Below are 25767 nucleotides of genomic sequence, written 5' to 3' on the forward strand. Positions count from 1 at the left end.
CCAATGTGGATTTTCAGTACCCACATGGCAGCTCACTGTAATCCTGCACTTTTCCTGCACTTGCGGGGGGGGTGTGTGTGGCCCAACGCCTCTGGACTCCATGGGTACCTGCACTCACATGTATAGCCCAACACAGATACACATAATTAGAAATAATAAGAACAAACCTTTGTAAAAAGGAGAATGACAAATAAAATACTTATATGCTATAAGAGACTTATCTTAGTGTGTAGGGAGGGGTGCAATGGGGCAAAGTGGAAAAGATCTTTCACCATGAGGTGTTTTTTGTTTTTTTGTTTGTTTGTTTGTTTTAAGATTTTGTTCCTATGTGTTACTTGTACTGGCTTTAAAAACTAGAGCCTATAATCAAATTACTTCAAAGCCTTTGGATGCCTTGGACTTAGCACTCTAAAATAAATGTTTTTCTGCTCGGCATTTTAAAGCCTTTCCACTGGTGTTTCCTCAATCAGCTTTACAACCATCACCAAGTGTAGATGGTTAATTTGTTCTTTTCCCACATACATACATAGAGGAAAACAAACCATCTCCAATGGTTACCCAACGTCTGGATACCAGCAGGGAAGAGCAGTGAGCACCCATCACCCACCTTCAGGCACTGACAGCATCCTTCCCTGGGCTCAGATCAATGAAACCTGCTCCTGTTTAAGAGCCTTCCCAGCAAGCTGCAGGCCCCTTCTCCCCACTGGAGCCAGAGCATTCTATTTTTACTCTATGTTGCAGAATGGCTTGAGTCCAAACTGAGCAACAGCCTGGTTGCTGCCATCTGCATACCCTGTGGTCCTCACATTGCAAAGATGGCCTTCAGACCATCTTGAGCGTGCCCAGAATGCACACAAGAACCTGTACCCTGTAAAATTCAAACACATCGAGCAAAACAGAGAGAAGGAGAACATTCCTCTTTCTAATGAACGGTAAATGTGAGCGTTGTTGGGCCCCTGGACTTTTGGACCTTTGATAATGAATCTTTCCCATGTAGTTTCATATTCACGGTTTAGATTCTAGAGTCAGTTTGGGCTGCTAACACAAACCACCGCATACCTGTCACATGTATTGCTCAGAAACCTGGTGGCTGGGAGGATCCAGGTGGCCCAGATCCAAGTCAAAAGAGGGTGGGCCTCCGGGTTTACAGAGTGCTGACTTCCTCTCTTGTGCCCTCAAATGACCAGGAAAGATCATCTCTCTTATCTACTTATGAATGTGCCAATCTTATCATGAGCTTTGTACAATCCTAAGTGTCTCCTGTGACTTAATTCTCTCCCTAGAGAGAATTCTCTGCCACATATGAGGAGGGGCAAGTGACATTCAGCCCACAGCAGGCAAAGCTTCAGCTAAGGCTGGCATGGCTGGGGTGGCCCCCCCTATTCTGTAGCTTGATTTCCTGGGACAGGCAATCTGAGATCTGACCTGAAGACGGGGTATTTCATCCCTTGTCCCTTTTTCATGCTGCTGTGCTGGGGGAGAGAAGGCCTGGAGTACATCTGTCCTCCTGTGGACTCCTGCTGTGGCCAGCTAAGGTAAGTCCCGTCCTGTGCTCTTTCTGGTGGACGGGCCTTGGAGCTGGGGTGGGGCACATGCCTGCCGTGTCTTTGGGTAAAAAGCAAGAGTCTGTGTCCCATGCCCCACCCAATGCCATTCTGCCATGAAAACGCATGGAATCCTGCTGATAGCAACAATAGGGGGACAGAGGGGACAAGCCAGAATAAGAATAAGCCAGGCACAAAATGACAAGCGTCACATGATCTCACTCACAGGGGGAGTCTGACACAGAAACTGGCAGCAGAGGCCAGGTCAGGTGTCCAGATGCACAGAAGAAAACATTTTGAATGTTTTCATCACAAAGAAATGATAAATATTTACAGTGTGTATGCTGTGGTCATCCTGGCCTGACCAGCATGCAACACAATACTGGACCACGGCATAGTGCTTACCATAGCTATGCACAGTTAAGAGTTGTCAAACAGCTCCTGGAGTTTGCCAACAGGGACAGGTGTGCCAATGTCAGTGTTCTGTGCCCTCTGCATCCTGATTCCAGGAGGTCTGAGTGGACAGATGCAGACCTCCTGGTCAGGGCAGTCATTGCTGCTTAACTTCACGGAGGGTGTTAGGGAGGGCTTGAACCTCACAGTGCTTAAGTCTAAGTCCCCAGAGACACAAATACTTCATCTTGGAGGACACCGTATGGGGCCAGCCCAAAAAAGAGATAAGCATTGAGCTCTGTGTTGTGGGGAAAAAAATCTTTAAGCTATCAACAACTGGGGAAGAGTATTCCAGATAGGATATAATAACCCTTTACTTAACCCAAAGCTTAAAGTAATGAACCTCTGGCCTCTGCCAGCTGTGCAGCCTCGGGAAGACCACCTCACCTTTCTGAGCTTATCTTTTCTGTTATGAATCAGAACTCCCTATGCCTCCTGCTGAGGACGCTCAGTGGGTGGCCCTTGACCCCTTGTGTGCAGCCAGTGGCGGACGTGGAGCAGCTAAGCTGGCTGTTGCTCCAGGAGCAGCCAGGTGTTTCAGTATGAGCCAGACAACCTCCTCATCCCAGGTTAGTTTTGGTCTTTGCCCACACCGAGACAAGCCTGCAGGGCTGCAAGCCGTCTCCCACAGAGTGTAGTTGTATAGGCCAGACCCTGCTGGCTTGGCACAGGCCCTGCTCAGCTGATGTGGCTCCTGGCCTCTGTTGCGTGAGCATGAACTTCACCCTCTGTAGACCATGGCCAAGCTTGCTTCCCAGAAGGGAACAAAGCCCAGTGCTGCTCGCTGTGTGGCTACCCAAGTCACATCCCATGTGTTCAAGGTGGAAAGCCTACCCTCACACTGGTGTCAGCATCGAGACCCAAGTCCAGAGCTGCATGGTCATCGCTGTGATGAAAGCCAAGCATACCTGCACGGACTGACAGGCAGGGTGGTGCCCATTTTCCGGGAGCAATCTGGAAGCAAAGGTGAAGTAGCCACACAAGCCAAAGAAATTTTTAGTGCTGGGCAGGGACGGACCTGGGACCTTCCTAACCCTCCGGTTCTTTAAATGTAGCCTGGAGGGTACTAGGTACGTCAGATGCAATCACAGAGCAAGAGACAGCAGAGAAGACTCCCCTGATGGCTTGGGAGAGAGGGTGGGACCACAAGCAAAGGAATGTACATGGTCTCTAAAAGCCTTCAGAAGGAAGCAGTCATACTGACATTTTGACTGCAGCCCAGGAAAACTCAGTTTGGACTTTTGACCTTCAAAGCTTTCATGAGGACAGAAAATTAAATGTGTGTTGCCTGAAGTTGCTATCTGGGGAAGTTTGTTAAGGCAGTAATAGGGAATGAGTCCTGGATGAGCTGTTTCAGTACTGAAACGTGCCAAGGCCTGCCTATCCTTTCCTACTGGGGAATCAACATCCTTCACCCTTGCTGGTGCGGGGCAGACAGACGTGATTGCGGCTGTCGGAGTGTTTCCAAGGGTCTGCACGATCATGGGAATCACCTAGAAGCACAGCAACCACTCTCCTAGAACACAACTTTCTCTGTGGCGTTCCTGGCAAGCAGTGTTTGAATGCCTCAAGCAATGGGGTGCTCACAGTCTTCAGGCCGCTACCAAGGGTGGCACTGTGGTTTGGATTGGTTCACTTCTGACAGAAACTCATGCCATAGTTTAATCATGGTAAGGGGTAAAAGAGGTGGAAATTTAATCCAACTGTGACGTTTAGAGAGAGGTATTTGGTTAGGAGTAAGTCATCAGGGCGAAACCCCCATGACTGACTGATTGATTCATAAAAAGAGAATCCGGGGTGATGCATGCAATGCACATGTGCCTTCCTTGGCACTCTGCCAGGAAGAGGGCCCTCGGATGTGGGCAGCGGGCCTTGCGTCTGCAGGGAAGGCTGAGCCAAAACAAACCTCTCTTCTTTGTAGCTAACACTCACTGTGACACCACATTCCCGGCAGCAGAAGACAGACAAGGACACATGGTAAGGCCATCCTTAAAGTGGCAGATGTGGCTTGTGAACCTTGGCCAGACTCTGCTCCCTGGGATGACAGAAACCTGCCACATCCACACCAGACGGCACTGCTCCCCTGGCCTGGACATGGCAGACATGGTGCGCCACTAAATTGCCACGAACTTGCCACGAACTATAGAGGAGCCTTTCTTCACCTTGTCCCAGGATGACACAACGATGTGCTGCTTGGATGTTACCTGTACTAATGGATTCCTTTCTCATGTGTTAGTAAAAACTGGTGCTTGCTTCTTAGAGGATGTATTGTTTCTTTTCCACTACTGGGGACCCCTCAAGGCCTCTGGGACAGCCAATGCTGCTTCCCTTTTGGAAAACTCTCAGCAGTGACATCATGAGGGCATTTCTTTTTCCAGGACCCTTACCCTACACCACTGTTTATGGAAGCAGACCCACCCTGCAGTTACTGCCGTCTGTGGACATTCCTCCACAGTACGGGAACACTGCAGAGGAGGTAAGCTACACATCCTGGGGCAAAGCTCCAACTGAGAATTGGCTGCAAAGTATCTTGTGCCAACACGTGCTTCAAGATGGTATGTTTATGGCTACTGATGTGTTTGGATACTTTCAGCACACACCTCTCTCCTGATCTTGGAAAAAAAAGTTGTCTACCAGGAAGTGACTCCCAGGGTCTATTGTGGCTTCAGGAAAATCCAGCTTCAACTGAATTGCCTTCTTTTACTGGTATTTAAATTTTCTTAGTGGGTTTCACTTACAGATGCAGGCTGAAATGGCATACAGCATGGGTGCCGCTCTGAGTCCACTCCTGGATGAAAGGGCTGAGGATGTGGGCCTCAACTATCCTCTCCCACGCCCGTGGGTCTGCCCTGCATGCTGTTACTACCAACTGGGGTATAGTGGTACACCCGTCACACACCTGCATCCAGGAACAGCCATGGACAATTAGATATCACAGGGGAGTTTTGATCTCTGCTATTGACAAACACCAGATCTCTTGCCTCTTCCCCTGGCAGTGAACTTTGGCCTGTGACATCAGTCCTGTGGCGAGAAACACATTTCCTAGAATCTTAGACAACGGGTAGCTGAACCCCAGGAATGAGTTGCAGGTGCTTATGAGAACACGACAGCTTGAGTGAGAAGCATCCTCCAGGATGTGGACCTCCAGGGGTCCATGTAGTAAAGACTTCCTCCCCAAGGAGGTAATACTGGTAAATGCTGCTAGAGCCCAAGTCATGATGCGATGCTATGACCATCATCGGCACAGTAGGAACCAGGCTCTCTCTCCTCTTCTGTGGAAAGAGGCAAATGGCTTTGTTTTCATCACTCCCTCCCTCCTCCCCCTTGCTATGACATGTTGCTTTACACAGCAAAGGAGCCAACTGGTTAATAGTTGACCCTATGAAACCAGGAGCCCAAAGACCCTTTTTCTTTGAATTGATTATCCTATTTGTTATCATGACAAGTAACAAAAAAGGCTGGAGAGAACCACCCCCATCCCCCCCGCCATGGGCATCAGACCCTCCTGCTGTCCTTTCTGCGCCTCTCCAATCAGTCTCCAGATTTTAACTTCTGTCCCCCTAACAGAGCCTCTGTAGACCACACCCCTCAAGTGAATCACCTAGGCAAATAAAATAATGAATCATAAATTTTATTTCAAAATGTAAACGTCACTAAACATGCATACATGTTAAAACAATAAAATTTACAATTTCATTAATTTTTCTTTTGCATAGGACATTACAATATAGAATCTATGCCTTACAAAATACATAACAAAGTTTTATCCAAGCAAGCCAAGGCCAGATTGGGAACTGTACAACTGTAATACTTCACTGTAGTGATCCAGGAAAAGACGGAACATGGCCTTTGGAAGCATGTTGGGAGCTAGGTTAAAAAAAAAAAAAGTTCCTATGGAAAAGGAAACTGGGAACTTGATGGAAATGGCCTTGGACCCTTGGATTTTGCCTTGGGGTTTTGGCAAAGGATCCCACAGAAGTTCCACTGATGGCTTTGGATGGGAAGCAGTCACCTGGGTCTAGCCAACAAAACCACAGCAAGGATTTCCAGTCACCAAGGAGGGACAGGAGCTCTGACACAACAATGCATAGTGGCTCAGTGGGGAGCCTTGTGTTACTGTCCACGGTGTCTCCACACTGGGCACTCAGGGTCTCCAGTGTGCGGTGGGGGAACAGGGAGATACTTCCAACCCACGTACGAGGGTAGACATCTTAACTTGGGTATGACACTGGGGCAGATGACCAGGCAGTGTCTGTCTCGAGAGAGAAGTAGCCCTGGCTACTCTGGGGTTCTCAGTACTAAGAAGGGCAACCTGGCCCACTGGTGTTCAGCTCACAGGAGTCCCTTACTAATGAGCACAGGCAGTGGACCCACAGTACCACACTGGGGGAAGAGTAGGGAGAAAACCCCACCCTCGGGCCTGACCTGTTTCCTGCCCACCCCCAGGAATGTGGGGGAGGTGTCTTCTCTGCCATCCTGTTTGTTTCTAAATAAAAGTAGTGAAGTTTTAAAGCTGTGTGAGATGGGGGAGGGGGGAGAACATGACCGACAACTGGGCTAGAGAGAGTTCCGGAGAGTCCACTAACCCTGGAAGGGGGAGGGGAGGATCAAACCAAGCAAGCCTTCCTTCCCTGGTGGACTGGGGCCTCCGGGCCAGCTCTGCCTTTCTCTGGAGGTCAGCTGGCCAGCAAGAAGAGCCTCTCCCTCAGCAGTGCTCAAGCCTGTATCAGTAGTATGCTGGATTGGGCATCCATGTTCGGTTACAAAAATTCTCTGGAATGTGTCCAGGACAAACCTTCAAAGACTGAGAATCAGGAAAATTAGTCATAGGACCTGGCTCTTTCCTAGTGCCATCCTGATTTCAAAACAGTGAGTCAACATCTGGATTTTAGCTTTGAAAGATACGGCCACCAACACTGAGAGATGGAAACTTTGGGCAGCAAGAAATGTGGGTGACCTACAAAGCATTTCTTACTGTCACAACGTCGCTACACATAAACCTTCTAGCACTGTCACTGACCCAATGGCCTTTTGTAAAGTGGAGGGGTGAGAGGGGGAACAATTGGTAAAATGTGTCAGAAGTCAAAATAGGTAGCCTTGCAAACAAAGCCATTATCAGGAGCTGATAAACGAGGCCAAGCTATTGCTCAGATTTTGTCTTACATGGATGGTGCCCCTGCTTGGTGGAGATCCCAGATGAAGCCTCCAGGAAATACTTTGACCCTGTGCAGTCCATCGTAGCGCCTGCTTCTGGCAAGAAAAGAGCCAGTCTTCTGGACGGAGCGGAGCTGAGAGGCAGAAGTCTTGAAAGATAACCCCTGTTCTGCCACATTTCTCTTGGGACCACAGAATGCCACCTTCCCTCCCGAATCTGACTCCACGTCTAAAGCATCCTACACTGGGGATCACCAGGGCGCAAGACTTTGCACCTGAAGGCTGCACTCTGGCGAATCCTGCACCTGTCCCAATGCTGGCCTCGGAACAAAGTTGAGATGGGGTGGGCTGGAGGTGGGGTCCTTGCACCTCAGGTCCTGTGGGTAGGGTCTGTTCATGGGAGAACACAGGTGGGCACCTCCAGGACCACACCCCCATCAAGGGCATCACTGTCCATCCCTACGTAGCACCCATCAAGAGAGAACCAAAAGCCCTCTTTAGAAAGGGCTGTTTTCTGTATGGCTGTAGGATTCAATAGGCATCTGGGGAACAGACAGTGGCCCCCTAATATGGCTGATGCAGATGGACTTTCTCATTTGGGACATGAACTAAACTCCAGCTCCCGGATGGCTGAAGTCCAGAGTTCCTTTTAGACACTGCTGTAGGGAACTCTCCCTTCACTCAGGCACTTTCATTGTGGGATCTCTGCTTCCCGTCTCTAAAATAAAGATTTGACTTTTCAGTATTATTTCTGGGTACCCTGTGGGTTCCTCAGTCAAACTTGAAATCAGAATATATGGCCATAACCACAAAACAAAACAAAGCAAAACAAAAAAATCAAAGACCCTGCGACAGACCTGGGCTGGGAAGACACTCTGCATCTTAGAAGGCATCCCTTGTTTATGACGTGATGGGACGAGGAGATGGGAACCTAATGAGAACCCACTGGAACTGAATCTAGTCATGTTCCTCCCTTCCCCCCACCCCTTGATGAGATGAACTGCCACTCCAGATGATATGGGGGTGGGGATCCATGCGAGGTGCCTCAGCCCCATGTGGAAGGACTGCACCCTGCCATTAAAGGAGAACCACTTTGGGAATGAAGACACGTTCATTTGCCAAAAATAGCCAACGCCTGCATATTTCTGTTTTAAGGCAACATTACCCTTCCATCTATCAGACGGAACAGCCCTGGGTCATTCAGAGGAAAAATTAAATTAAGTGCTCTCTTTGGAAACAGCCTACGCCCGCTTTCCCTCCCCCACCCCCCAACCCGCTCTAAAACAAACCAGCTCTGTCTTTTATTCCAAGATGACGGGGCTTAGAGTCCTTTTTAGCCTTCCTATGTGCAGACAGTGGCGGAGTTAGAAAGCCTCCTTCTGTGACTCTGTGGGTAGATCACAAGGAGACGCCTCGCTCCTCCCAAGGAGAGACCTTGGCTGGCCTTTGGGGCACACTGCTGCCTCTCTGTTTTCAGAACCAAGGATGTAGGTGCACCAAAGGACTTTGGAATAAAATTCCTGAATCTGGAATGTGAATTCCTGAGACATGAAATGTGTTCAGAGTGTGGCTTTCTCTGCCTCACACAAATGACTTTGGGAGGGGCTACACTTTGGAACTCAGCATGAAGATCGCCACACCCCAAGCACCCAGGGTTCCCTTCAGTCAAGGTCCCAGCCACATTCTCGTCCCCAGATGAAATGCAAGCAGAGCTGTCACCAGCTTTGCAGTGGACCAGCGCAGGGACCATCCCCACCCACCATGCCCATTTTTGGCAGCCACAATGCCACAGCCCAACTCGGCACCTACTGTGCTACCACGAGCCACCATATGCCATTAGCCTCTTACAGCTGACACAGGTAGTTAGAAAGGGATGCCCCAGATCCACGTGGGAGCCATATGACAACAGCCAAAAACTGCAGACTTGGCTGGGCATGGTCTCTGGGTTTTCCCTGCGCTACACCCCCTTGCTGCATGAGGGTTGGGGTGGAGGCGGAATGGCCAAAACCAAGGCACACTGGGCCCAGGAAGCCCATCTACGGCCCTCTTGAGTCACAAGGGCTGATCCTCCACATCAAAATAAAGAGAGGTCTCTGTAAGATAAACCAAGTCCATCCCAAACCCACCCACCCAATACATACATACATACATACTTACATACACACACACATACACACACACATATGCAGTCCTAGGGCCTTGTGTTCTTAGGCCCCAGTTCTTGGGAGGAGGGGAGGAAATGCCTGCCTGGGCCTCCGCAGGGTGGGAGTAGATGGACACTCTCAGGACCTGCAGAGAAGCAGCCAGAACATGGTCTTGCTGATGAGGCCCAGCACCTGAAGCCAATGCAGCCCATATCTGGGCTCCAGGAGAAACAGGCAGTTCTGGCCTCTACTCCTGCAGTTCTACCAGCAGGCCACCCGCCCCCGCCCCCACCCACACTGCAGACTGAGTGTGGTTTGGGTGCTCCCCGTCAGGGCAGACAGAAGCAGGAGGGAACGTGGGGAAATGCAACAGTGTGGCTGGCACTGTAGCTTTGCTAAGTCTGTATTCAAGGTTCTGAGACGGTGATTCCCACAACTTTCCTGTGAGGTCCCCCAGAGAAGCAGAATCCTTGCTTCTCTAAGAGCGTCTCCCATAACATCTGCTGCGCTGCTCTGAGAAGTTCCAACTGACAATGCCTTCGCCACCGGCAGTCTCCGTGGGGTGTGTTTGTGCTGCCACTCGCAGGGGCACACACACAGACTGAAGAGGCAGAGGGGCGCATGATGGTTCTGTACACTGCTTCAAACAGAAGTGCCTTCACAGTGGCCCAGGGCATGAGAGCTTAGGGAACTGGATAAAACAACACCAACTTGGGGGAGAAGCAGTTTCAGCACAATGTGCCCGGGGCACTATTTCCCAGTCTGAGAACATGGTGTGATGGTAACCGGTCCCAGGTGCCTTCTTGTAGGGCAGGCAGGGCCCAGACCGCCTCCCCGGGTTGTCGGCAGCAACGATGTGCCAATCCAGGCAGGATTTGCACCTGGCCTGCATTTTTCTGAGGACTTCTGTATGTAGAAAGTCAGGCAGGTAGGCAGGCAAGATCAGCCTTAGGAGGCAGCTGTCCTCCACAGTTCCACAGGCAAGTGCTCCTTCCTATGGTCTGTCATGGCTTACCACATCCCTGTGAGGTGGCCAGTCCCTCAGGCCCACCTGTGCTCTAAGCCAGGCCACCGGGCAGAGGACCGCAACTGCGTGGTAGGTAAGGAGAGGTCACAGGCCTTTGGGACTCTGCTGTAAAAAGCACAATGTCAGTGACCACGTCTTTCCCAGATGGCCTGTTCTGCCCCAGCGTGATCCCCAACCTCACAGAAAACTCCAGAGTGCAAATCTATGTACAGAGTAAGGCGGCAGAAAGGCATGTCCTCACTGACCTCATGGACCGCGTCCATCCCTGAGAAAGGGGGGGAGGGGTTCAACACCGCTGAATATCAACTTCGTGGATAGCTCTATTGTGCAATTTGTGGGTGGTGTATTTTTTTCTTTTTTTTGAGAAAAAAAAATTTTAATTTTTGTTAAAAATTGACACCTGAGGTGAAGAAAAGTGTTTTGCTGTGGGACTTCTCAAGTTCGCTCGGCTTTCCTATTACGAAAGGGGCGGGGCGCGGTCCGGACGCGGGCGCTCAGGGCGAGCTAGCCGGGCTGATGGTGGGGCTGCTGGCATCCGAGCGGCTGTAGTCGCTGAGCGAGCCGGTCCTCGAGCCCCCGCCGCGCCGCTGCAGCATGCCCGGGTGGAAGTTGGCGTGGCGGCGTGCATGCTTCGTCAGGTGGTCGCTCCGCATGAAGCGCTTCTCGCAGATGGGGCAGCTGAACTTCTTCTCGCCCGTGTGAGTGCGGTAGTGCCGGGCCAGCTCGTCCGAGCGGGCAAACTTCTTGTTGCATTCCTGCCAGCTGCAAGCGAAGGGCCTCTCACCTGTGGGTGACAGGGGCAGAGGTTAGGTTTGCGCCACAACCCACCATCTAGCCAGGCCTCCATCCACCCTCCAGGCCTATCTTCCCATCCTGTGACAAGCTCTCAGCCCACACCTGAGCCGGAAGCAGAGGACAGGAAACAGCAACAAGGCCAACTCTGGCAGTGGAGCTCAGACAAAGGAAAGCATGCCATCAACGCTCCCAAGGCAGGCCAGTGGTGCTCAGCCCTGGAATGGGAGCAGGAAGCCAGCGCAGGCCCCAAGGGACACTCTTCTTCACCTTGCCTAGCAAGACGGGGTCAGACTGGGGTCATTACTCAAAGCCTGCCAGCTCACTGCTCCTTCTCTGACAGAGGTCCTAAGGCAGGCCAGGGATGCAGCAAACTTCAACAGGCTCCTGCAGACTCAAGCAGGATGACATACAAAGATGATGGCCCAGAACAGCCCAGTAGCAGCCTATGCAGGTGTGGAGAAGGCAAATCACAGTGGGACTCAGAGGTGGTGTATCCTGATGTACTCCTTGCTGAAACCAAGGGACAGACAGCATTTACCCAAGTTCTTTAACACACACACAAGAAAGAGAGACATACACACAAAGAGAGAGAGAGAGAGAGAGAGCAAATGCCCAGGGTGAAGCATTCTGTGGGACTCCAGACTGAAGAGCAACAGACCCACCAACTCCAGAGGAAAAAGAGAAACCAGGAAACAGGAGAACATTAACCTAAAATTTCTAACTAGAACTCAACAGAACCTGAGATATATTGGCATGCACAGAACAAACAGAATACCATGAAACAGCATTGAGAAATTTTAAAAAATATATATACTTATTAAATAATTCTAAAAAGAAATATACTCAAAGAAATATCCTGAAATATAAAACAAAACTCTAGAAAACATGAATGTTGCAGTGTTCCATCTCCTAGCACTGCTGAAGACAAGGTGTGGTGTATTTTATTTTCCTTATTAATTTTCACTTTGTGGTAAAAGATATTGAGAGATGACCTTCAAAACCAAGCAACCGGGGCATGGCCAGTAGCTGGTTGCCTTTCCAGACTTGTTCTGTGAGTATATTCCTAGATTTTTGTTTAATTTTTGTTTTTAACAGACAGTGGGAGACTAAAACCTTAAGGATCCAGTAATCAGTACAGGTGCTAAAAACATGTAGAAAGAGGTATGGACTGGCAAATAGGAAAAAAAAAAAGAATACTGGAATTTTCTAAACGAAAAATAAGACTTGTGAGGTGTGTGTGATGTTGGGAAAATCAGGAAAAGGTAGGGAGGTTAAATGTAGAAAAGCTTCCCTTGCTGGGAGAATTTCTGCATAATTACAACAGTGAGTAAAAAAGAGAGAGAGAGAGAGATCAACACTTAATAAGCAGTCTGTGAGAAACCAACACCAGGCTATCCACACCAGAACAAGACAGGACAGCCACCACGTCATACTGGACATGCTGCAGTGAAGGGGAACGGCGAACTTACACCTCACACACTCCAGCAAAAACAAGAGGAAACCAAGCAACCATGAGTCAAGACCAAGGTGGAGGCTTGCAGGGTGACTCTTCAGGGCCCTAAGGTGCGTGCACAGTGGTATAATCCTAGGAAGTAATTCTGTGCAGAGTGCAAGATCAAGATATTAGATAAACTTGAGGCGACAAGGAAGGCACATTACTTTTCTTACTTGCTTTTTTCTTTTTTCTTTTTTTTTTTTTTTAAGGTGACTATGAACTCCAGGAAATATAGGAGCAATCTGGACACAAGACAACAATGATCACATTAAAAGTACACTAAAACACCAGATGGCTGTATGCAACCACTGAAGAGCTCAAAGGCTCCAGGTGCTTTCCCAACAACCCCATGAAAAGGCAGAAGGAAATGTAATCCCAGCATAAGCCCCAGTAGGTCAACCAAACTTTATAGTTCCAGTCACATAAATTGAGTGCTACATTTCAACATTGTGCAGGATTAGTGTCATAGACAAATCCCACTGCCCCATCAGAAAGTGGCTTTCAAGGTAAGGTGGAAAGATACACAGTAGAGTTAAAATAATATAATAATTCAAATTATGTACTCATGAGTTCAAGAGGAGGTGAGTGTAAAGGTATGAGTGAAGTAAATTTAACAGCAGAAAGAGAAATATATACATATTCTATGATGATGATGTCTATGATACCCATCAGGACAACTAAAATCAGATCAGGGGAACAGTGCTAAATTTAGCATGGTTTCATTTTACGCTTTTCTGTGTTGCAGGTCTTTTTAAAAAGTAACAGTAAGAAGTAAATAACGTCTAAGGGCTTGCTTGCAAGAGATGACTCAACAGGTAAAGGTACTTGCTTGATCAAGCCTGATAACCTGAGTTCCATCCCCAAGACCAACATGGTAATGGGAGGGAACCAACCCCTTCAAATTACCTTCTGATCTTTATACGCATTGTGCCATTCACATGTACCACCAACCCCAATTAAAAGTTTAAATACAATTTCAAAAATATTTAACCCAACCGCGGTCAACAAAATGGTTATGCTGAATACACTGCTAATTGGTTCTGGAGGGAAGCAGGGTCTTGTCAACATCAACAACAACAAAAAAGTGAAAAATGTCACACGCTAATTCCATTCTTGGACATTCACACGGCCTACGAACCATTAGCACCTTGGGAAGGTCTGGCATCACACGTCCCAGATCAGACCTGGTCTCCATTTGAACAGTGAAAAGATACAGACAAACCCTAACCCCTGAAACCTGAGAGGTAGCTTAATTTGGAAGGAGGGAAAAAAAAAAAGTCTTCATAGATATAATTAGGGTAAAAAAAATCTTGAGATGAAGCCACAAGATACAGGAGGGAAGAAAGGAGAGATGGCGGTAAGAGACTGGAACCAGCCATCTACAGGCTCTGAGCCGCCATCTGCAGCAAACCTGGAAATGAGGAGGGAGAAGCAAGAACGTAGATGCTCCCTTGGAGCCTCTGGAAAGAACCACCGCTGCCAGCATCTTATTCTTAGATTTCTGGTTTCATTCAGAAAATCTGAAAAGTAAATTTCAGCTGCTGTTAGCTATCCACTTTGCGGTCCCATGTTACAGCAGCTACAGGAAATGAATATGCTATCCTGTTCTCATGGAAGGGCCCACATGGTGATGCTATAGGCTGCATACAACCAGCTCTGGCACCAGGCGTGGCATGTTCCAAATGTCTATTCTTATTTGCTGTCCCTATTCATTGGGTCTTCTTAGATTGGGGTGGGGGGTGGGAGTTGGGTTCAGGGTAGAGACAGAATCCACTGAGCTCAAATTCAACTTTATTTCCTAAAAGCCCTGGATCCTTGTCTACTTCAGGATCTTTCTACTTGCATCCCTGGAAGCATTTGAGATGAGTACTGTTAGAGGTGGGCCAAGTTATGTCAGGGCTTCAGGTAAGGGCAGCATCTGAGGAGACAGGTTACTTACTGGAGAGGAAGGTAGAAAAGTCTTTTCCCACTTTGACTGAGTACATCAGGACATGGTCCTCACCCCAAGAGATGCTGGCTTCCCACCTGCTCTCCATCCATGGACAGAAGTTACAGGACCTCAAGCTGGATGTCCACCCCCAATGGTGATACCCAAGGCTGCTGAGGAGATTGGCGGGCTTTAGTGCATACAACGGAGATGGATGGATGCAGGTGCGGGGATACAACACTCCATACTTCAACGCACATCCCCTGCATGTTCCCTGTCAGTCTATGGAGGGTTTCTAGTTGTGTGTGTGACAGCCCCTGGCAGACATTGTATTAGGGGAAAAAAAAACCACCACACAAAACAAAACCCAAGCACACAGTCCAGAGTGAGGCCATCATTTATCACGTAGCCTCTAGAAGAGCAAAGGTAAGGTAGGTAATGTGGCCACAGTCAACAGTTTTGTCTCAGAGTCCCGTGAGGGTCTTAGGTGCCTACAGGTACACTCTGAGAGCGTCACTCTGAATGCGCTGTTCTGGAGACTGGCCTCAGGGTGGAGTAGCTGAACAGAAGCATCACGGGTCACACCATGTAGGCAAGGGGAGGTGGGGCAGCCTGCCCAGCGCCACAGCTGATGACTCCACGGCCCATCACAGCAAAGAGAGTGGGATGGGCTAGTCAACAGCCCCCATTGCTGGACTGGAGTGGTGAATTTGCTCTTCTGAGTACAGTGCGGCCTACAAGGACAGATAAAGTGCAGCCTAAGGACCTCCCAAGAAGGTGGCTGAATTAGAGAAAGGAGATCCCCCATTGAAAGCTGACCTTTTTGAAGAATCCCAAAGCCCTAATGGGGGTGGAAGGGGGTGCAGCAGGGCGACAACACGACAGTCAGAGACATGCTCCACTTTCAGAAGCTAAAAGAGACCAGGGGACAGGGTGTTTAGTGACCAATACTGCTACGTGTACCTGAGGCTTGAGGTTGTGACTGGAGGCACAGGGCAAGATGGGGATAAGGCTTTGTGGAAAAGCCAGGTGGGAGAAAAGGGGGGCTGGGGGCTGAACTTGAGGCACTGTGACTGGGTGGGCAGGGGAGTAGGCAAAAAAGAAGTCGGAAGGAAGGCCAACCCCTATAGGGGGCTGGGCCAGGGCTAGGCGGTGTTGCTGTCACGGGGCGGGGGAAGTGCCAGCGCAGGCACAAGAGCCAAAAGCTATAGGCTTCTGACTATTTTCAAAGCTGAGAGGGCGCTGCTGAGAGGGAGACCCTGTATGCAGAGTGCGGGGGCTTAAGCGCGCGCGCTCTCGCTCTCTCTCCCCCCCCCCTCTCTCCCTGTGTGTGTGTCTGTCTGTGTGTGTGTGTGTGTGTATGTAGGTGCAGTGTGTCCTGGGATTCCGCGGGAGGTAGGACTGGCCACCGGCACTTGGCGCACTAGAAGAACCATGGTTACATAAATGTTCCCTGGCGCCGCCGTGGGGCCGCTGGTAGCAGCAAGCAGCGCATGGCGCAGGCTGAGCGTGATTGCCTCATTTTATCAGGGAACACAACGTCCCACACGCTCTTGCCCAAGCCGCAGGCCTGGGCGGGAACAGCGTGTTCTCTGTGAGGCAGGAGGAGGGGAAGCGACCGTAGAGGCTCGCTCCTCCCGCCAAAGGCTCATTGGGCGCGCACCCTCCCGCAGCAGGAGCTGCTGGCTTCCCGGAGCGATCTCGCTCAGAGACTGAGCTCGGTCCTGGGCTGCTACTGCTGAAACCTCTGGTTCAAAGGGCAAGCTTCCATTACCTAGAACTAGCCAAAGAGCTAAGCCTTTCTGCCACTCACTCCTCCCTACCAGGTGGGTGGGCGTCTCCTGGCTCCAACCAGCACCTGCACAAACCACAGTCTTTCTGCTTTGTGTGGACCTCTCAGGAGCAGAATGTGTTTTTAGAGACTTTCCTGCTGCCCCACCCCCACCAGATGTGTGCAGTGATAGTGGCGGGGAGGGGGTGAGCAACCTCTTGCTTGACCTTGGTTTAGGTTTACTGCACAAGCCCCAGCATCCAACTGGAAAGCCTGTCTTGCTCATTTATTGTGGAGTGAGAGGAGAGGGCCTGGGGATGATACCCCTGGAAATCAAGAGACCAAGAGACCCTGGAAAAGCAGATAGAGCCATCCACCTTATGAAATATCGCAGACTATAGGCATAAGGAATCTGCAGGCATAAGGAATCTTTGTGGGAATTAAGGAGGCAAGGCAGAATAATCAAAAACCTTTAAAAGAGATCCTACACCTTGCAGGCTCCCAGTCTTGGCTATTCTATACCAGAGTGGGCTGCCATTCATCAGTAAAGAGCTTTGATCTGTGGTCATTGGCTTCAACCTCAAGAAGGTCTTGAGGTAGCCTTCACTCCAGGAAGGCCTGCTTGCTCTCCTTGCAAAGTTCAGCAGAGAGCTAAATATTTTGGGCTCATCCACTGGAGAACTTCAAGAAAATTCAGGGACATAGCCTCAGTGGGCTAGAAAGAACTGATTCTGATGTGGTAGGTGGACTTTTCCAATTCCTTAAGACTACTATTTGGGTTGCTGTGGTCATTACAAGTGCTGGTTACCAAGACAGTTGATCTGTAGGTGGACTTGTGTCCCACACCCACAGAACAGGTGAGAGACATATACCCTGGGAGGAGAGCTGGCTGGTGGCAGAGCTGGAGGCATACATCCTAGGACCCAGGCCCCGGTCTGCAGCAGGAGATGCATACTTAGCAAGGCAGTCAGTCTTCCCTGCCTCCATACTGCTGCTGACGCCTTGAGTGGTCTTCCTACCTCTTTTCCCATCACTGTGAGGGGCACGTGAGGGAACTCCTGCAGGACACATGCCTGCTGCACATGTGCTTTAAGAGAGATGTCTTTATCACCCGTGGACCAAGCCCCCCCCCCCCCGGGGGTGCGTGCCTGAGAAAACTGGCAGCCTACGTTACAGTGAGAGGAACTGCTGACTCCAGAAGCTGTTCTAGGCCCTGCCCCTATACTGCCGCTGCTGCTGTGTGAACAAATGCCACTGACCATATAATATATCCCTGCGCCTGATCTTAGCCAAGAGACTAAGAATCGAGACACACACGCACGCGCACACGCGCCAGCAGGCAGGAGGCAGAAGGGAGACTACTACCTAACCTCAGGATTCACCTTGGACCAGTGTATGTCTTGACAGTTTCTGCAATGGATTCTTCAAGGATGTTTCCTAAAGTTGGCATTTTAGTTGTTGCAATTTGGTATGGGATTACTTGTAACTGAAATGTGTACGGAAAATAAAGTCAGAAAAGCTCTGCGAAGGACCACCGTGTTTAAGGATCCATCTGTGGCAACTAACAACTAGTTGCTGGAGTGGGCAGGAGGGCAGAGCTAGACTCAACTCCAGACATTCCACGTGGGAGGGGGAGTGTCACAAAGGTATTAAAACAATAAGTGTCTGTAAGGGTTAGCATGATACTTCATACATTACACTGCAATCAATTCTACATGGCATCCACACATCACATGGCCCTCCATAAATATATATAACTTTTATGTATTGCCTCCAATTTCAAAAATTAAAAGAGAGTCTAAGCTGTCAAAGATCTGAATGTGAAAGATGAAACCATGAATGTTCTATGGGAAAACTGTTTTATAATACTTGGGTAGAAGTTCTTTCCATATATATCAAGGTCCAGAAGCCATGAAAGAAAACACTGATAAGTGGACTACACAGAACTTCATCAACAACATCATTGGAAACAAAGGTAAAAGGTAAATGACAAACAGGAAAAAAAAAAAATAGAGAGTTCGTGGAAACTGGAAGAAAAGCCAGTGGAAAACCAGAAAGATGCAGTTCATAATGAGAACACAGGGGATCTCTCAAACAACCACAAACAACCCCCCCACCAGGATTTCAAGGCAAAGGAGTCCACTGAAATATTCACCAGATGGGCAGGCTACAAGGACACAGCCATTCTGTCCCTCTGCTTACAGAAGGACAGCTTCGAAAAGCTCCTCTCAGGGAGACTAGTAACATTAGCAAGATTATAAATGTGGCAGCTGAGACTGCAGCTCAGTATCTGCCCACTATGGGAGAAACACTGGATCAAACCCCACCGTTGCATCTGAAAATACTGCATACCCTTCAAGGTCTCTAAACCTTTCGGTGCCTAGCCTACAAACACACCCGGATGCTTAGAAAATGGGATTCATACCTGGCTAATTGGCACAGCTGAAGCCCAGAAATAAGTAGCGCTCTTCAATAGATGTTTAAGTAAACTATGGAACAGGCATGCCACAGAAAATCAGTGTTCTTTATAGGCTGTTATAGACAGGCTACCAAATTTCATAGTCTAGTGAAAACCAGGCCCAGCCGAGTTGCTCAAGCACCTGACTGTCTGTGCAGAAGTGAGAATGGGCTCTTGAGCAGACAAAGGACAGGGAAACTACTTAAGCCAAGTCTACTTCCCTCGCCCCCAAATCCATATGGTCAACTAGAAAATGATGCTAGTCATAGGGCTGGCAAGATGGTTCAACAGGTAAAAGCACTTGCCGTGCCAGCCTGAAAAAAATGAATTAGATTCCTGGAGCCCACAGTGGAAGGAGAACAGGCTCCCAAAATTTGCCCTAACTTCCAAATGTGAGCTGCAACACCCATATACAATACTAAATAAAAACTAAAAATAGAAAATGCTGCTCATGGTTGACCTAAACTCAGGGCTTGGAGAACACTCAGCAGTGGGACACATGCCTAGTACACACAAGGCCCTGAGTTGAATTTCCAGCATGACAAAAAAATAAAAATAACAAGTAAAAATAAAAATAAAAAATAAAAATAAAAATAAAAAGACTCCCCTTTCAGCTAGACATGGTATCTCATGTCTGTGATTCCAGCACTTTGAAGTTGGAGGCTGAGACTGCACTCAGTTGGAGGCCAGCCTGGGCTGCCTAGTGTAATTCCAAGCTAACTTGGGCTCATGTGAAACACTGTATCAGTAATAATAATAGTAATTTATCTGCACATTCCTGGCCAAGCCCCCAAGTGGCTTCAGTTGCATTCTATTCTGTACAACACTTGTCCCCTGACAGCTCTCTCTGTTTTTAAGATTTATTTTATTTTTAATTGTGTGTGTTTATGTGACTGTGTCTGTGTGGTTGTCTATGCCTGGGAGTGCAGAAGCTCAGATGCTGTTTGTATACTGCCTAATGTGGTTCTGGGAACCCAACTTAGGCCCTTTGCAGTGCAAGCTCTTAAACACTGAGCCATCTCTCCCGCCCAAGCAGCTCTCTCAACATGATTGTTGTTCAGGAGAGTCTCTAAGAGCTGGGGGAAGATGGGGGTTGCTAAGATTATGAGAAGCCCCAAAGAGCAACAAAGTACAATTCTTAATTATAGGAGATGCTCCAAGACAAGGCTCCAGGCTTTAGAGATCCTGGGTCGCCCAGCAAGTAGTTTTGTTCAAGGGCACTCCCAGATAAAGGGCGTGCCAAGCAATCTAGAACAGGTCAGACTTAAAAAGCGACTGGTGACAAATACTCCAACTAAAGAATGTAAGCAGCAGCAGGTCTACAACTGTGACTGGGTTAGAGGCTCCTCCCAATACCACAAGAGAAACTGCCTGTACCCTTCAAAACTATCCCCTGAACACCTGCCTGTGTGTGGGGGCAGGTGCTGGCAGCCTGGAGGCCAAGTCCTAGTCACTACCATTACACACATCCCAACATCCATCAAGGCAGGAGAGTTGGTTTCTCTCTGGGGACTAGAGAATGCTGGGCACCAGGGGTACAGCAGAGTTCTGGGAAACAGTTTACTCTTGGACTGGAAAAATGGGGGTGGGGATGCAAAGCAGGAGGGCAACAGACACAATGAGAAGAAATCCGAGTGCTTCCCACCCACTCTGGTCGGGTGGGCTAGGTTGTGGCTCCTGGGGCAGCACTGGTGAGCAACAGCCACTCACGGAGACCTGTGGAGATCCTCAGAGAACAAGTACTGCTCAACACAGACAAGGCCTCTGCCCAGTGGGGGTGGACATGCCTCCCCTGTAAAAGAAACTCTGCCGTGGCACCAAGGCCTCGGGATACGCTGTGGTGTGGTGATGGTATCTGCCAGCTGCACTGTTGGCAGCTCTACCCTGCACTGCCAGGACGCTGTAAGCCACCGAGAGAGAAAAGGTTACTCTGCACCTTTGGTAATCAATGTGGCCCCTAACTCTTTCCTCTTCCTGTGCACCCCCACCCCACCCTGGGTACCTCCGAGATATACCCAGCCAGAAGGGGCATGTGCCTTGTTCTTCTTAGATATTGCACCCCAACGGTAGGAGCCATTCACAGTGGGTTGGCTTCACGGTCACACATTGCCAGCTCACCTGACTCTTCCAACCCTGCGACCTTAAGTGTGGGGCCCATCTCAGTGCCCATCAGAGCAGGGCCTCAAACCTTAGATTTTGCCTAGGATGGAATCTGCACATCCTTCCTCACCACAGCAGTGCTGTCGGGAACTGCTTCGGCTTGCCGACTGCACAGATGTGTCACAGGTGAAAGGAGGGAAACGTGGGAAACCAGTGCCCCATCTGATCCAAGACAGGGGCTGAGCCCAGGTCACACTGTGAGGCAGCTGGCCACAAGCCTCACCAGATCCCACCTTCCTCACCGTGGCACGTCAGGCTCTGCAGAGGAAGGCCAGCAGCTATCTCAGAATCGGGCGGTAGCAGCTGGCCAATTCCTGATTTCACAGTCAGCATGCACTCCAGGGACAGCACCCCTGCAGAACATCCCTAGGAGAGGGCGCCCATCAGCAATGCTCTTGCTGCAGCAGACAAAACCTAGCATGAAGGTGACTACCTCAAAGCCTGAACCCCCACCTGGCCTGCCCCAAGTGACACAGAGAGGTCTAATTAACCATGGGAAGGGGAGGTTCCTCAAAATTGCATAGCAAAACAATCTATCCAAGGCTGACTTCATAAAGCAAAATACATTGGAACTGTCATTTTCCACGGTGGGCCTGAACTATTTGGCGTTTTATTTAAAGAAGGAAAAAGGGAGACAGTGACCCGTCATTTCTAGAACAGCTGCAGAGTGGTGGAGGTTCCTGCCGCACACCCTCAAGGCCAGCCAGAAAATCTCCCTTACAGGATCACAGGCCCACTGACCCAACAGATGTCTCCAGTTACTGGCAATTTACACCCAGCCTTTTCTGGGAAAACCATTGTGTTCAAAAGTCTAGCCTGAGAAGAGGCCTTCCTGCAAAGTTCCCATGACCACAGGTATAGTCCCTCAATTCTGCCTGCAGCTGCTCAGAAGTTTGAGAATTCTGCTCACGAAGCCATTCAGGGGACAAAGCCAGGCCCCATTTCAGTCCCACTGTTTCCATGTGGCCCCTTCCTCCTTTAACCCTGGTTGTGCCCTCCACACTATTTCCTGTGTCCTTTGCTACCCTGGCCTGGAGCAAAACCCCAAAGGAGCTGCAAGGGAGCTGATCCAAGAGATACCAACCAGGAAGGAAGGAAGGCAAGCGCTACACTCTACAACAACCAGGGTTAGAAAGACCTTTCCTACTGGAGCTTTGCAAGGGACTCTACGACCTAGGTCTACCTGGGTCTGCTGGTGCTAACAGAGGTTTGATGATGGCAGGACAACTCCCAGAGCAGGAACCGTGTCCCAAGTGGTGCCCCTCTCCAGCAAGACTCTGGCTGAGGATGGAGCTCACTGCTCAGTGGCATCTACATTCCTTTCATTCATCTGGAGGAGGGTCAGATTGGGTGTGTGGAGGTGGAAGCACATGGAGCCAAAAGACAAGGAGGTTTCAACATAGTACACTACAGAACTCCTGAAGCCATGTTTGGCTGCAGGCACAATGCATATGCTATGGATCCATGAGCACTGTAAAGAAACATGGAGTATTCTGGAGTAGATACAGTGTGTGACTATTCTTTCTGAAATTCTTGTATTTTCAACTGAACTGGTTCAGTCAGGCAGTCATAAAGAACACAACAACACTCTACACAAAGACACACACACACACACACACACACACACACACACAATCTCCAGTTCCCAACCAAGCTGCTTCCAGCAAACCAGCATCCCCAACCTGACAAAAAAGCTGCACAAATTTGCACACGCTGGCACACTTGCCTGGAGAGGTCAAAAGGACCACATGCCAGACATTTCATGATGGTGTTTTCCCTCCTTTTAATCAGGGTTACAAAACACATTTGAATATTTCTATTTCTATGGTCCCCTACAAAACAGCAAAACCCAACACTTCTGGTTTCTGCCGGGAGGCTAATAACCGCCACAGACAGGCCCTCCCCTACACAGGATCCCTACCCCTTGTTGCCGCTAGAAATATATGCAAGAAGATAAATATCCATCCACCCCAGAAGCTGTGAGATGTGGAAATGCGACATCAAAGGTCTTCTCCAGGTGATCACGGCAGCGAGGGGAGTGATCTGAACCCAAAGAGCACACTGGTCTCAGCACTGCTTTCCAAAGGAACAATGTATCGTCCCTGAGCTGCAGCTACAAGGGGTCTGCTTCCTCCCTTTGCAGTCCTGAACTGAAGGGATCACAGCCCATTTCAGAAGGCAGCATCAACAGTCTTTCTCTGGGTGTTCTGCAGTGCCTACTGCATGCTGACACTGTATTCAGACAGTGGCCCACACCCCAAGAATGATGTGCTCTGCTCCTGTTTCACCGTTTCCGGAAGATACCAAAGAAAGAAAGGACCCAGGTTTACTTACCTGACAAAATTATTCTTCATTTGGGGTTGATCTAAGCAAATTAGATGCAATTTAGCATGCATGGTACTGCACACCTTTAATCTCAGCACTCAGGAGGCAGAGGCAGGAGGATCTCTGCGAGTTCAAGGCCAACCTGGTTTACAGAGCAAGTTCCAGGACAGACAGGACTGTTACACAGAGAAATCCTGTTCCAAAAAACCAAAAAAGAAAAAAAAGGAAAAGAAATTTCAAAAGGAAAAGAAAGAAAAGGCAACTTGTAGCCATCCAGCATAAAGAACAACTCTAAAGCCTCAACAGTAAGTTCCCAACTTCAGCAATGTCTGAAGAATCTGAGGATGACTCTGAACAGGATGATCAGCAGCTAGGGGGTACTCAGCATCTTCCAACCTTCTGAGTACAAATGAGAACAAGGAGAGGACAGAGCACACACTCATGACAATGGCAGAACCAGGAAGCTGCCAGCACTAAATGCTGCTGGACCAAGTCACTCTGTCTCACTGGGGATGAGTGAGAAGCAGCCGCTGTGGGAGGTCACTTGCAGATTCCTACAAGTGTATATAGCCTTCGACACACACCCTAATCCCACTCACAGGCCTTCACCAAAGTGAACTGAAAATTGACTCCACATGTATACAAACCTTAAAATAGCTATTCACAACCACCACAAGCACTTTCTAAAGATAGAGGCACACATTTTGATGTATCCACAGAATGGAATATTATTTACTGGTTAACAAAGAAGCTTTTTACTCACAACAAAATGGATAAGTTATGAATGCATTTTGCTAAGTTGAAGAAACCAGACATAAAAGGTTGCACTTCACATGACTCTATTTATATTTCACTCTACAAAACACAAAACTATAGATAGAAAACGCATCAGGAATAGGGGGGATCGGGAACTGGTTAGCTACTGTGAAGGGACAAACAGGGCAATTTGTACAATGGTATTAAGACAGTAGATAAACATTCCATCTGTCAGTTCTCACAGAAGTAGGGTGGTGGGGGAGGGACCTGAGTGTAGTCTGGATTTCAACCCAGCACCATAACAAACAAAAGCAAAAAAGCCCAGCACTTGGAACTGTACTCACAACAAGGCATTTCAGTCTACACAAACACCAAGCAGGAAGTTGGGGAATCCCAGGCTGGAACTCAGACTGAGTCACATGCCTTTGTAGAGGGTGGGACAGCAGCTGACCTAAGTTACTGGGAACACAGTGTTGTGACTGGAAACTTAAGAGTAGGCCAAAGGACCTGCACTGAAGTTAGCAAATCATCTCAACTCTAAGCACTGGCTAACCATCTACACCTGTCTCTCAGGTGCCCTGGGGAGGGGGTACATCGGTGAGGGCACTGCTGTGGGGTCAGCAAGGGACAGTCCAGAGGGAAGCCAATCCCATGAGCTGGCCCCAAATTAGGCCTAGATGTGGATTCAAGCTTAGCTCAGTGTGCAAACTGATAGAGAGAAATGGTATATTTCAGTGACATATTAAACAATGTATAATAAAGGGCAAATACACACAGAGACCGTCTCTCTCTCTCTCTCTCTCTCTCTCTCCCAGCTCTACCTACCGAGTGGCATAGCCACTCCCCACAAGGAGCACACCCAGATCCTGGATTCTGATACCATTCTGCAGGGAGAGGAAACAGGGTCCTTTGGAGTTGATTTGAGGGTTGGGACAGGAAAAGTCCAAGCATCGTGTAATGCCAGAAAGTCAGGAAACAAGACAAAAACTCAAAATGAAGGGGCATGTCAAAAGGACATAAGAAGTGGCCTGAAAGAGTCTCTGGCCAGGGCTGGGACATTTGAACAACAACATAAATAGCACTCAACTCACATGGACTGCATCCCCCACAGGGATGAAAGTGGAGAGACGGACTCTAGCTCTCTGCTGCATTTACCTCCAAAAACCACAAACCCAATCCAACCCTGAGAGAAAGATCAGACAGCCACAGGCTGAGGAACCATCAAAACACTGAGCCAGTGTGGCGGTAACTTTTTTTTTTTTTTTTTTTTTTTTGCTGTGTCAAAGTTCCTGAGCACAGCAATGGAAGAAGTTCATTTGGGGCTTGAGGGGACAAGAGGAAAGAAGTTTGAGGGGACAAGAGCAAGGCAGCAGGAGCACGGGGCAGGTGGTCACACCGCATTCTCAGGTAGCAGAGAGGGATGAATGCTGGCACTTGTCTGTTTCTGTATTCAGTCTAGGCCCCCAGACCATCAGGTGGCACCACCCACACTCAGAGGGGGTCTTCCCGTTCACACGCAGAGATGTGTCTCCTTGATGATTCTGAAGCTAGTCAGGTTGACAGTTAAAATGGAGTATCAATCATGGCCAGTATCTCTCAAAACCATTCAAAGTCTACTGTGGAATGCTGTCTTTTAGACATGACATGGTGGCTGCACCCGTGAACTCACCGCAGCTAAGGTTACCTGCACAAGATAAAGCCAGTCAGCATTTTAGCATGGGTTGGGGAGGGCCTCATGAGGTCCTACCCCTAGCTGAC

At 49.0% G+C, this 25767-nt stretch overlaps 1 protein-coding gene and 1 long non-coding RNA gene across 2 annotated transcripts in view; one reads left to right on the plus strand and one right to left on the minus strand.

Annotated features, from left to right (window-relative positions):
* The first annotated feature begins 2777 nt into the window (after positions 1 to 2777).
* Positions 2778 to 5831, plus strand: LOC129688396 (uncharacterized). The gene is made up of 2 exons (XR_008721940.1): positions 2778 to 2963; positions 3919 to 5831. It is a non-coding gene; the product is annotated as an uncharacterized LOC129688396 (long non-coding RNA).
* Klf13 (KLF transcription factor 13) overlaps positions 5608 to 25767 on the minus strand; it is a 51115-nt gene continuing 30955 nt past the window's right edge. Inside the window, exon 2 of the mRNA XM_055623225.1 lies at positions 5608 to 11106. Within this exon, the coding sequence (XP_055479200.1) occupies positions 10817 to 11106 (290 nt within the window). The 3' untranslated portion in view covers positions 5608 to 10816. The remainder of the gene's footprint in view (positions 11107 to 25767) is intronic.

The sequence above is a fragment of the Psammomys obesus genome, unplaced genomic scaffold (assembly GCF_907164565.1).
Source record: "Psammomys obesus unplaced genomic scaffold, mPsaObe1.curated_primary_1811, whole genome shotgun sequence".
NCBI lineage: Eukaryota > Metazoa > Chordata > Mammalia > Rodentia > Muridae > Psammomys > Psammomys obesus.